Genomic DNA, 12714 nt, shown 5'->3' with positions numbered 1-12714 from the left:
ATGCTTTGTTTTATCGTCATTGTTCTTAAATCCCTTAACATTGTGATGAAATAATAACCTTGTACTTTAAGGAATTAATTTGCAAGATGTTTTTAAAAACTCATATTCATTCCAGCAACTGGTCCTATAGTTATTATACTGGCAAAACGCCCTGTGAATTGGAATGAAGTGGTGTGACGACTATTCAACCAGTGAAGTTCCACCCTCCCTGACACCAGGGGGCCTCCCATTGGTTTTATACATTTCAATTGAGTATGTGTAAAATATTCCTTAATTATATTTTGCACTTAAAAGGCACTAAGCACATAGTTCTTACATGAATACACTTCTGTAAATCCTTTTGATTTAGGATTAGCAGTAGTCCAGAGTTTGCCAAGGTTTGTTCAGAGTTTGCCAAGCTTCAGAAATCAAACCAAGTTAGGACACTGTACCAGATTTGTGGCATTTTAGTGCAACTGATACATTTTCGTTAAAAAATATAATGTGGATGAACAGGTACATAAATCAATAAAATAATAATTTGAGATGTTTCATCTGAAGGGAAAATGTTTAACTTTATATTTACATAAAAATAATAGCAAATAGTAGTGTTTATTATGTGCAAGGCACCATTTTAAGTCATTGACATACATTAGTTCATTTAAGACATGGTAGCTACTATTACTACCCTAGTTCACAGAAGAAAACACTGCAGCACACAGCAGTTCCTCTCTAAAGGGAACGTAGCTCACAGGGCAGGATTTAGGATTTGAGCTCAGCTAGCGTCACACCGAAAGTCCAAATCACTATGCTGTAATCCCTCTAAGTAAATTGGTTTAAAAGGATTAAAAGAACATTGTTTCAAATAGACTTCATTTTATACAGAAGTTTTAGGTGCACAGAAAAATGAAGGGAAAAGTATAGAGAATTCCCGTATATCACTGCCCCACACATGAATAGTCTCCTCACTGTCAGCACCCTCACAGGAGTGGCACATTTGTTACAACTGATGAGCCCACACTGGCACATCATTGTCACCCAAAGTTCAAGGCTTGCATGAGGGTTCACTCTTGGTGGTGTACATTCTATAGGTTTGGACAAATGTAGAATGATATATATCTACCACCATATCATACAGAATAGTTTCACTGCCCTAAGAGTCTTCTGTGCTCACCTGTTCATCCGTCCCTCCCACTAGCCCATGGCAACCACTGATCTTTCTACTGTCTCCATAGTTTTGCCTTTTCCTCAGTGTTATAAAGTTGGAATCATATGGTCATAAAGTATGAGGCTTTTCATATTGGCTCATTCACTTGGTAATATGCATTTATGTTTCCCCCATGTATTTTCATGGTTTGATAGTTCACATTTTTAAAATGCTGAGTAATACTCCATTGTCTGAAAGTACCACAGTTCATTTATCCATTCACCTACTGAAGCACATCTTGGTTGCTTCCAATGAAGAAAGCTGCTATAAACATCCATGTGCAAGTTTTTGTGTAGACAAGTTTTCAGTTCCTTTGGGTAAATGCCAAGGAACTGGATTGTATCATAAGAGTGTATTTACTTTTTTAAGAAACTGCCAACGTGTCTTCCAAGATGGCTGTACCATTTTGCACTCTCACCAACAATGAATGAGAGTTCCTGTTGCTCTACATCTTCACCAGCATTCGGTATCTTCAGTGCTTAGATTTTGGCCATTCTAATTGTTGTGTAGTGGAATCTCATTGTTGTCCTAATTTGCAATTCTCTAATGACATATAATGTTGAACATATTTTCATGTGCTTATGTGCCATATGTATATCTTCTTTGCTAAGGTGACTTTTGCCCATTTTTTAATTGAGTTGTTTATTTACTTTTTGTTGGGTGTTAAGGTTTTTTTATATTTTGAATTACAGTCCTTTACTGGATATTTCTTTTGCAAGTATTTTCTTCTCAGTCTTTGGCATGTCTTCCTAGTCTCTTGATAAAAGGGAAAACCACATTTTTATGTGGTTAAATGGTATGAGAAGTAACTTTTTAGCAAAATGGCGGTCCTCCCACTGGTTATATGCATTTCAATTTACTATATTTAAAAGATGTTTTCATTATACTTTACATTTAATGGTACTAAACACACATTTCTGAAATGAATTCACTCCTATAAAATCTTTGGAATTAGCACATTCTGTATTTAAAGAAAAAAAACTATTAGGAAATATGACAAAACATAGCTCAAAGCACCCTCTCTAGAGTTCAAGGCAGGGGACAGGTCTTTGATGGAGATCCAGAGTTTAAATTTGAGAAGAAAGAGAGAGAGAGTGTATATGTGTGTGCATGCATGCACGTATGTGTGTGTGTGTGTGTGTGTATCTATGTGTGTGACACAAAGAGGGAGAAATTGAGAGAATGAATTTTCACCCATGGGAGTGGATAAAATTTCCTAGGGAAAAAGCGTACATAAAAAAACAAAGAGGGCCAGGGACAGCTCTGGAGTTTTCCAGCAGGTTTATGGGTCGGGTCAAGAAGGAGGATCCAGCAGGGAACCCAGAAAAGCAGCTGTCAGCCAGTATGAGGTAGAAGGAGAGCAGCCTAAAGAAGGAAGTGTTTCCGGGAGAGCATGTCTGACTGTGTCAGTTGCTGCTGAGGAAGGGATGGAGCCAGATGAAGGACAGAGACTTATCCTTAGCAAGATGCTGCTCCCTGGCCAGCGCCATGAGAGGTGTGCCTGGAGTGGTCAGGGGAAAGCCTAATCAGAATGAGTTCTGGAGGAAATGGGAGGTAAGAACAGTGGAGTCAATGAATATAATGACTCTTTTGTGGACTTTTTATCTTAAAGAAAAATGAGGTGGTAGCTGGAGAAAGGAGTGAAGCCAAAAAGGTATTATTTTTAGACAGATGATATTGAGACTCATTCATATCTCAAAGAATGATTATCATTTGATTCTTCACTTGATACCAGTGACTACTTTAAAATACTTCATCATTAATATTTACGACACAACACTTGGCTTGTTCTCTTTCTACTTCTGCTGGTTCCTTCTTCTCAGTCACTTTGCTCAGTTGTCTCCTGAACCAGAGATGGCTGTCATGTACAGTTTTGTGTAGGTTGTAGACTGTAGAAACCTTGGAGGGCATAGTTTGCAACAACTACCATATGAGTGGTATCTCCAGAGTCATACTATGTACACTCAGCCCTATCCTATGTTTTAACTCTGATTACCAGCCTCAGAACACAATTTTTATTTGAAACACATAGAAACAACATTTTATCTTGGTGGTGTGAGTCTGTAGCAAGCAATAGAAGTACGGTTAACCAACACTGAGGCTAAACCACAATAGCAATAATACTGTATTTGCAAAGGAAAAATGGATCTTGAGATGCAATAGAAAATGTTGGATTTCTGAAAAATATCCATCTCAAACTAAAATCATTGTCAAAAAGAAAAAAAAAGCCAAAACAAAATAGCTTTTCTCCCTCCATTTAGCCTCCATTTTCAAAGTAGCAAACTTACATAGTCAATTTCTACATCCACAGTCAATTGGCAAGTTGGAGAGAAAGCACTGCAAATCACTAACCCACTCTACCTGTTCAAAACATAAGAAGCAACACTTAAAATCCATATGTATTATTAAGATAAAGAAAAAATTTCTGTTTAACTAAACTAACTACAACTGGACGAATGCGATAATTGAAAAATAGAATTCTCTTAATTTTTAGTACACCAAAACTGGAAACAGCTCCAATGTCCATTAAATAGGGGAATGTATAGTATATGCAATTCATTCCTTTGGAATACTTTTCAGCATTAAAAAAAAAGGGAGGGAATGAGCTATAACATGGATGAATCTCAAAACAATTATCCTGATGGAAAAAATCAGACAAAAAAGAATTGATAATATATGATGACATTTATGTAAAATTTTAGAAAATGCAAACTGTAGTGACACAAAGCAGATCAGCGGTTGCCGGAGGTGAGGAGAAGGGCAGAATGAAGGGATCCCCAAGGGGCACAAGGGAACTTTTAGGGTGATTGATATGTTCATTATCTTGACTGTGGTCATGGTTTCGTGGGTATATACATATGTCAAAACTTATCAAATTGTATACTTTAAATATATGCAGTTTTATTATATGTCATTTATACCTCAATAAAACTGTAAAAAAAAAAGAAAAAAGTAATCTTGGTTCCTGAATGTCTGAAATTGATTTATGTAGACTTTGATCCAATATTAGAAAGTGAAAGCAATGCAAGAGTAAACATTTCTCAGGATAGCAGTGAAAATGTCATTAGAACATTAGATTCATAAAACCAAATGCCATTTTAAAAATGCAAATAAGTTCTTTCACATTCTGGTTGCATTACAATTCAACCTTTAAAGGAAAGTATGTATTTGATGCTTGTTTCTTACTAGACCAACAAAACAGGATTTGATTTATCTCGCCTCTGTGACACACCTTGAGCTAGCTGTTATAGCTGGGGTTCAGAAGTTCATCACCTCTACCTATGTAATAAAATGCATTCCAAACTCCTCTTTGAAAACATTTATGAACAATGCCTTTGTACTTTTTGTGGCTGTGTCAACTAGCTTATCTCTGACTAAGGTCCACACTGCATTTCCTGCAATAGGTGAACATCATCCCACAACCACTGCCTTTGACTCATAAACATTTAAGGAATGGATAAAGCAGGAACTAAAAAGAACAAAAAGCAACAATGCCTGTCTACACTTATTTATTCCCTTTATTTCATACTCCTAATATACCTGTGTACCTTGCGGAAACACAAATTCTTGTTGACTGACACTGATGAACTTAATTAACTTACACATTTTACCTAACCCAAAACAGCCACAACAACAAGAGAACCAACATGTTATAATACTTTGAGATCACTGGGTAGACGTACTACCTGTGATCTACCATCCTCAGGGATTTAAACTGCTCTTGAGCAAACATACTTTATAAATGAGACTTGGCAGGCACCCAGGGAGTGGTTGAGGTCTGCATTTATTGCTGGACTTTGGCACAACACCCTCAACTGATTGGTGGTGTTCTGGAAATAGTCAGCCAGGTGGAGATGACATGTCTCAGCAGAATAATTTGGTATTATTAGCATGACATTTGATATTAAATATAGCATTATAGTAATCAGGGATCACTGTTTCTTGACCCAGGGAAATCACAGATTTAAAAAGCACTGAAACAAGTTAATCCAAGAAATTAGTTAAAACTGAATATAAAAATGACTAGTTAAATTTGACTGTTGATTAGAGAATTAACAATTATAGGAAATAAGATAGATAATATTTACTACAGTAAAATAGGTTTTTCTCATTGTTTTGTTTCTTTTTGGGGGGGGTTGATCTAGGCAGGAGTTGAGGGGAAAAGATGCTATACATATAAGCTATAATACTGCTTTATTCTTCCAGAATTTAATCAGTTACTACTGTATATATGTGGAAAATTAAAAATTGAAATATTCTATAATTGATTAAATTTCATTGTTGACTACATACTTATGAAAGGAAATAAAATAGGCCCATAATTTTTATTTCTGTCTTCCTAAGTCATAGGGCAAGAAGATCTAGGTATCTACTGAAGATTACAATCAAAAGAAGTTAACTTTTAATTTTCTGAAACTCTTAGAGACATCATTCAAGACAGATTGCTGACAGGAAACTGCATACCAATTTAGTGTGAAGACAATAATCTCCAAGACCTCTTATGCAATACAAATTTTTTCAGTCATTTTGGAAGCCTTAAAAATGTAGAATATATACTTTTTAAAATTCAGACGTAAAAACTGAAAATTAGGTGGTAATTTACTAGCTTTAAAGATGATTATCTTTGTATTTTAGATAACATTGATTTTCCTTGACTTTCCAGAAAGCCAGGGAGACACAAAAGCTTACATATCGCTCTTGGCTATGTTCCTAGGTGTAACTTACCCACTATAAACGCTGAACAGTGTAGATCATGGAAGGAACAAACTATGCTAAGGCTATTGAGTTTTAGTAAGTTACTGCTTTTATTTTAGTGTATTACCCAGATTAATCTTAAATTGAAGTAGCCACAAAATACTCATTTGCATAGTCATTATTGGATGTAGTCTGCTTATTTTTTAATCAAATTATTTAAATGTCTTATTTGTTTGTTTCAGGACTCATGCCTGTTGCACAACAGCCTGTTTATTGTGCATCAAAGCATGGCATAATTGGATTCACACGCTCAGCAGCGGTGAGGCTACAACAACCGTAGTATCTCTTTTCTCTTTGTATACTTATATGAAACACAAATTCTTTAGAGGGAAATAAATTGAGAATTCAATATATCTGGATAAAAGATAGAAAAATAATATTATACTTATCTTTATTATAAAAAATAGTTTTCAGATCACATAAAGGACCAAATAAAGAATGGATCATTTTAAAATGAAGTAAATTCTAAATACAGATGTGTTATTGAAAAATATACTAAGGACAAATAATGGGGAGATACTATTTATTTTTAAAATTGACTCCAAATTTAAACATTATTAACTTCAGGCTTTCTTAGATAGAACATGTGATAGGTTCCAGACATTACTTGCCACTGGAAATACTGTTGCCACCCAACCAGATTCATTTGCCGGCGGCCCAAGCCGCAGCCAATATGCTGAGTCAGCAGGTTTTATGGCCGAGAAAGAGTCTTTTGCTCGGCACTAAGCAGGGAGACGGGAGAAATTTCTCAAATTCACCTCTCTGAGAATTCAGGAGATAGGGTTTCTAAGGACAGTTTGGCAGGCAAGGGATTAGGCAATTACTTTTGTTAATTGGGGCAAAATTATAGGGATGTAGAAATCATCATCTTGGGTTGCTCTAGTCCCTGGGGTCACAATTTCGGTTGCGTGATAGGGGCCAATCGATCCACTGGAATCCAGAGCCTGGAAGATATCTTAAAAACTACCTTTAGGTTTTGAAAAGGTGATGTTATCTATGGAGGAAGTTAAGAATCTTTATGGACACAGCTATGGGGAGAAGTTAAGAATCTACATGACCACCAGCTGCAAGGCTCCGGAGTGGCGATTGCAGGGGCACAGTTACTAACTATTATCATTATTTTTAGCTAGGCCCTCACCACAGTTCTCGCCTTGCACCTGCTATTGAAGGGCGGTTTCAGTAGGATGGAAGTGAGTGAGAGCATGGAGCTGGAAGGAGGGGTGGGCCCAGGCATTTCCTTGCTAGAGTGGGCAAGGATAGCATCTCCCATGGCGGCCTAGGGTGCAAGGTGCACAGAGCTTAAAAAATATTTTAGAACTAATTGACCACATGCATTGACAGCACGAGATGAGCGTGCTTGCCTTCCTATATGCTCGCCTTTTTGTGCTGTAATAACCAAGCAGCCTGGCTGAAGCCTGGCAAGCAAGGAAAGTAGGCTGAGGTATGACTGGAGATACCAGCGAGAGGCAAACCAAAAGGGGCTCATGGGCCAGGATTCTGAGCTTGGGTTTGATTCTAAATGTACCCATCGAAGGGTCTTTTGCACACAGGAGCGAGCGATAAGATCAGATTTCCATTTTAAGAAGTACATGCTGCCCGATATTTGGAAAATGCGTACAAAGGGCAAATAGAGAAGAGGAAAGAACAGTTGAGGGGTATCTGAGTGGTTCATCCAGGTGAGACAAGAGAGGGGCAGAGAGATGAAGAGGAAAATATTAAAAGAAGAAACACTAGGGGACAGAAAAAACAATTTGTAAATGTTCAATAAAAAAATGATAAGTCGTTCTCATACTCAATTTAAATTGATTGGAAATTATTATTTAATTTACAAAGACCTAATCTTCAAGTCAACTTTTTATAAACACATAAATATATTACAAAGAAAAGTAAATCTGAAAGACCAGAAATTTTGTATTTAAAATTATACGACTGGAAACTTCTACGGTCAATTCTCATCCACAGTAGTTGTGTTCTATGAAGTCACTTGCAAACACTGAACTGTGGCTTTTAGGGGAAATAAGGGGTTAAGCTCCTGAATGCCTCTGGTCACAACATTTTGATCAACCGATCAACACATAATCTTGTTTTATGAGTATTTCTATTTAAAGATAACTTGTTTATTATGTATTATATGAAGATTGAACTCACGGCTAAGGCACTTATAACTCGGGCCTGAATGAAGTTGATCTAACATGTGTATTTTCTCTAAGGCACATCACAGCCTTCTCACGCTTAGAAACACTACCCAGCACTTCCGCACTGTGTTCGGGAGCCACTTTCAACAGCAAAACCTCCAACAAAAAGCACAAAAATTAGAAAAACATGGCAAGGCAGAGTGTAGTCTTGTTTAACCTCAGCACCAGATCTCTCACTGCTCCGCCTATGTCCACAAATGACCACAAAAGCTCCACAGGGGTTTCTGGGCTTACAAATAAATTTTAGTTAAGTAAACAGATTCGCAAACATGTAATCCATGAATAAGGAGGATTTACTGTATTTTTTTTTTTTTTTACAAACAGTTCAAATAAAATGAATAGGTTGAAAATTAAGCCAAAGAATGTTAGTCTGAAAATACTTCAATGGTTTTCCAGATAGTGCAGATGAAGAGTTCTTTAGAATCCATCAAAGTCCTAAAAATTTTCACTGAAAGTATTTTTTAAGCAAATATCCTGTTTTACAAGCACAGTCTTTGAAAGGAAATTTAGGATATCAATTCTAAGCCTCAGCTGCTTAGCTTCAGGTTCCTGCAGAGTTCAGTAGATAAGAGCAGCTTAGGTAATCAAGTATTTCCAGGAGTTGTCCAGTAATAGTTTTTTAAAAAATTAACTAGATGAGATATATTAATGTATTAATTCCTGAGAGTCTCTTTAGGTATGTGCTCTTTTACTATCCTTCTGCTTATCAGTCATTGTTACACAGTTGGGAGGGGACAGCTCACCAGTATTTTTTACATCAGAGTCGTTTAAATAGCTTTAATAATCAGTTTGTCCTATGCTAAATGTTTACAAAACTGCTAACACCTCCAACCTTTTGCTTTTGATTGGCAGATGGCTGCTAATCTTATGAACAGTGGTGTGAGAATGAATGCCATTTGTCCAGGCTTTGTTAATACGCCCATCCTTGAATCCATTGAAAAAGAAGAAAACATGGGACAATATATAGAATATATGGGTCCTATCAAGGCTATGATGAAATACTATGGAATTTTGGAGTAAGTAAAACTATACCTTCCCTTATATGATGGATCAAGGTACTCTTTAGACAAGCAATAAAAAGTGAAAAAAATAAGCTTTAAATGTGAGAAAGTAATACAAGCTTCAAAGTTTTGGTTTGGTGAACTCTCTGGAAGAAAGTTTTTTTCCTGAGTTTCTAAATAGAATGTGTTTATATGTTATAAATTTAGCTTTGAAATATAGACAATGCCTCATTAATACCTTCAGCCATAATCATATGTTTTAAAAGGTGATCTTTAGTCACTTTTGAAGGCAATGATATCTTATCTGCCTAAATTCCAAGCACTATTCACATATGCCCTTTGTGAAATATTGTATGGCTCCATAACTTCAACCATTTTCATAAGACACAACTGATCAACCGCCCCCCTCCCCCACACACACACAATGATTTTTTTTTTTTTTTTTTGGAGACAGAGTCTTACTTTGTTGCCTGGGCTACAAGTGCCGTGGTGTCAGCCTAGCTCACAGCAACCTCAAACTCTTAGGCTCAAATGATCCTCCTGCCTCAGCCTCCCAAGTAGCTGGGACTACGGGCATGCGCCACCATGCCCGGCTAATTTGTTTCTATTTTTAGTAGAGACAGGGTCTTGCTCTTGCTCAGGCTGGTCTCCAACTCCTGACCTCGAGCGATCCACCCGCCTCGGCCTCCCAGAGTGCTAGGATTACAGGCGTGAGCCACCATGCCCAGCACACACACACACACACACACACACACACACAATGGATTAAGTCTGAATTAGGGTAGCTGGGGGTTTCACAGTACAGAATATCAAAACAAACTTAGGGACTTCTGAAAGACTTAAATAAAATGGTACATGTAAGTTTCTTAAAACAGCAACTGGTAAAAAATAAGATGTTCAATAAATGCTAGCTATAATTCATCATATTTCTACCCTGATAACATTTCTATCTGGTAAATCTAAGATCTGCTGATATGATAAAGGTGAGAAAGTGATCACTTTCTCCATGTAAATAATGAATATAAATCATTCCTGCCAAAATGATAGGTTAGACATGAAAATCTACCACTAAATTTATCATATAATTTAGTTAACTTCTAATTGAATAAAAATTGGAGGTAGCAATAGCTTAATGATATATATTTCCCTATTTCATATTCAAGGTAGTAGATTCTTTAGAAAATAAGATGAAGTGATAATATGCCTCATTCTTTCATTTCAAAAATACTAATATTTCCTTTATTTTTAGCCCATCAATGATTGCCAGTGGATTAATAACACTCATTGAAGATGATGATTTAAATGGCGCTGTTATGAAGATCACAACTTCTAAGGGAATTCATTTTCAAGACTATGATACAACTTCACATCTTGCAAACACTCAATGATCAGCCTATATATCACCCATAACTGAAAATAAGCACAAATGACACAGACCATCTCTTCATTTGGACATAGCTTTTTAAATGAAATACTATAGTTTGAAGCTTTCCTTAATGCATTTGATGTTGATTTTCTAAGTTTTTATTTAAGTATATGAATAAACATTATGAACTATCAAAAATATTGTGTGGGCCAAAGCTAGGTTGTGATCTCTACAGTTTAAAAAACGATCAAAACAAAGGATATTCAAAGAATATTCTGCCTTTCAGAAAATGTATTTAAATCTGTGGTTCGTAAATATTAATGTTTTCCAGAACATCATTTCAAAGGAGATACTTGAATTGTTATGTAAATCAACCAGATGTAAAAAACTCATTTTATATTTTCACACTTTAAAAGAGGGAAGCTACTTAACAATGTCAGATGTTTAGTGATAATAATTGTTACTTTTATACCATCATTCAGTTGAACATTTTAGCTCTTTAAGTGACACATTTGGAGGCCAGTAGATAAATAAATTACGGTGTGAATATATCCCAAATGAAAATCTGATGTACACAAAAATGACAGAAAGTACTTGGTTGAAATTGTTGATGCACAGTTCAGCCTCCCATCTGGGAAACACATTTCTTTCCTCTTTGCTTTCTTCAAGAACTTTAATTGACTTCAAAAACCTCAGGAATTAAACCTTCAATAGTTATAGGAATAAAGGACAGTGCTTCAAAAATTTTGTATTTAAGGTACACTCATTTAGAAGACATGTGCAGATGTAATTTTTTTTCAGATTGCTACTTTGTTGATTTGTACCAATTTCAAAAGTGCCCACCCTTCAATAAAACTCTTTTACTCTAATCTCCCCATAAGTTACTTAGTCTTCTGTGTATAGCTATCGAGGAGATGAAACCAATTTTGCCACAGCTGAAACTGTAAATGTTTTTGTAAATATGCTGAAATTCATAATAAAACAGGTAAAAATAGCTGTAATGTTTTGCCCTTTTTGTCATTAGATATTCTAAGATAGGCTCGTTAAGAGAACTTGTTTTAGATAACACAGCTGCAAGGAGTAATTAGTGCTAATAACAATGAAAGCACAAGATTTCCAAATCAATCATTTTCTCAAGGAAATACTGTATTAAGTGACTCACTCTGTTAAATCCAGACCTCCCAGCTTGGAGCAAAATCCGTCCATGTGAGGTTGATAAGGCTTCCCTAGAGATACTGGAGGGTTAGCAAACTCACTGTGTTTTAAGTCTGCCATAAAGAACTATTGCCTTCCCTTCTAAGGAGTAATTTGAATATGAACAACTGTAGTCTAGAGTTGCACATAATGTATTTGACAAACACCAAGAAATGAATTTCAGTGAACATCTGACAGAGATAAATTGTAATTAGTCACAAACTTGGCAGTGGCCAATTGGTGAATGGTTTAGATATGTTCAGTCTCACTTTTCTTATATATTTTCCCACTGTAATGTAAAGCTATAACTTAAATTTTTCATTTATGGATAATTTTTTGGACTGCAGTCTTCAATATACTTTGTGCTTGGAATTAATTTGTTTAAATCAATAAATTATGTAGGCATTTGAACTCAAATACTGAATAGAACTGAAAAAATATTAAAAACTTATTTTACTTTAAAACATTTCTTCTATAAATAGTTTTACATAAATCTATAATGTTGTATGATATTTCTGTATACTGGTTGAGAAAAATAATTGGGGGGGACACCTTGATTTCCTTAATTGTCTTTTTTAGTGAAAATCCTAATGTAAATAATATGTACTTTTTTCAAATGTATTTTTCTTAATAAATAGAGTTGAGACTCTCAGCACAGCAAAACTAGAAATATGTGGACATTGAAAAAAAGATGAAGAGACTTGATAATGATATTTAAATGTCCAACAAACTTAATTTTCTCATATAGAAATAATTTTAGATACTTGGGTATCATTTACAAGTGAGTATATAATGATTTCTGTTTATTTTTCCTGTGTAAATTTAGAATACTGAAGTCTGAAAATGTAAATTTTTAATAAAGTTCAAGTTTTTCACATACTGAAGATCATCTGAAAAGTAGTTTTTCTTACACTAGAATTTCAAAAGGAAAATTTGTTGGTGCACAGGAAAAGGTGTCTGGATCTGAGGTCACAGTTTCCATCCTAAGGATCCCATCGCCGTTTCTCTTGTCAGCGT

General features: G+C 35.5%; 1 protein-coding gene across 3 annotated transcripts in view; it reads left to right on the top strand.

Annotated features, from left to right (window-relative positions):
• The window catches only part of HPGD (15-hydroxyprostaglandin dehydrogenase), a 28745-nt gene extending 16635 nt beyond the window's left edge, over positions 1-12110 (top strand). For 2 of the 3 annotated variants that reach the window (XM_069492896.1, XM_069492895.1), the window contains 3 exons: positions 6124-6200; positions 8989-9152; positions 10387-12110. In XM_069492896.1, the coding sequence (XP_069348997.1) occupies positions 6124-6200; positions 8989-9152; positions 10387-10525 (380 nt within the window). In that variant the 3' untranslated portion in view covers positions 10526-12110. The remainder of the gene's footprint in view (positions 1-6123; positions 6201-8988; positions 9153-10386) is intronic. The other variant, XM_069492897.1, reaches the window with a different exon arrangement.
• Positions 12111-12714: the final 604 nt, after the last annotated feature.

The sequence above is a fragment of the Eulemur rufifrons genome, chromosome 18 (genome assembly GCF_041146395.1).
Source record: "Eulemur rufifrons isolate Redbay chromosome 18, OSU_ERuf_1, whole genome shotgun sequence".
In the NCBI taxonomy this organism is placed as follows: Eukaryota; Metazoa; Chordata; class Mammalia; order Primates; family Lemuridae; genus Eulemur; species Eulemur rufifrons.
Note: the sequence above shows the minus strand (reverse complement) of the source record. Positions and strands in the feature narration are given on the sequence as shown.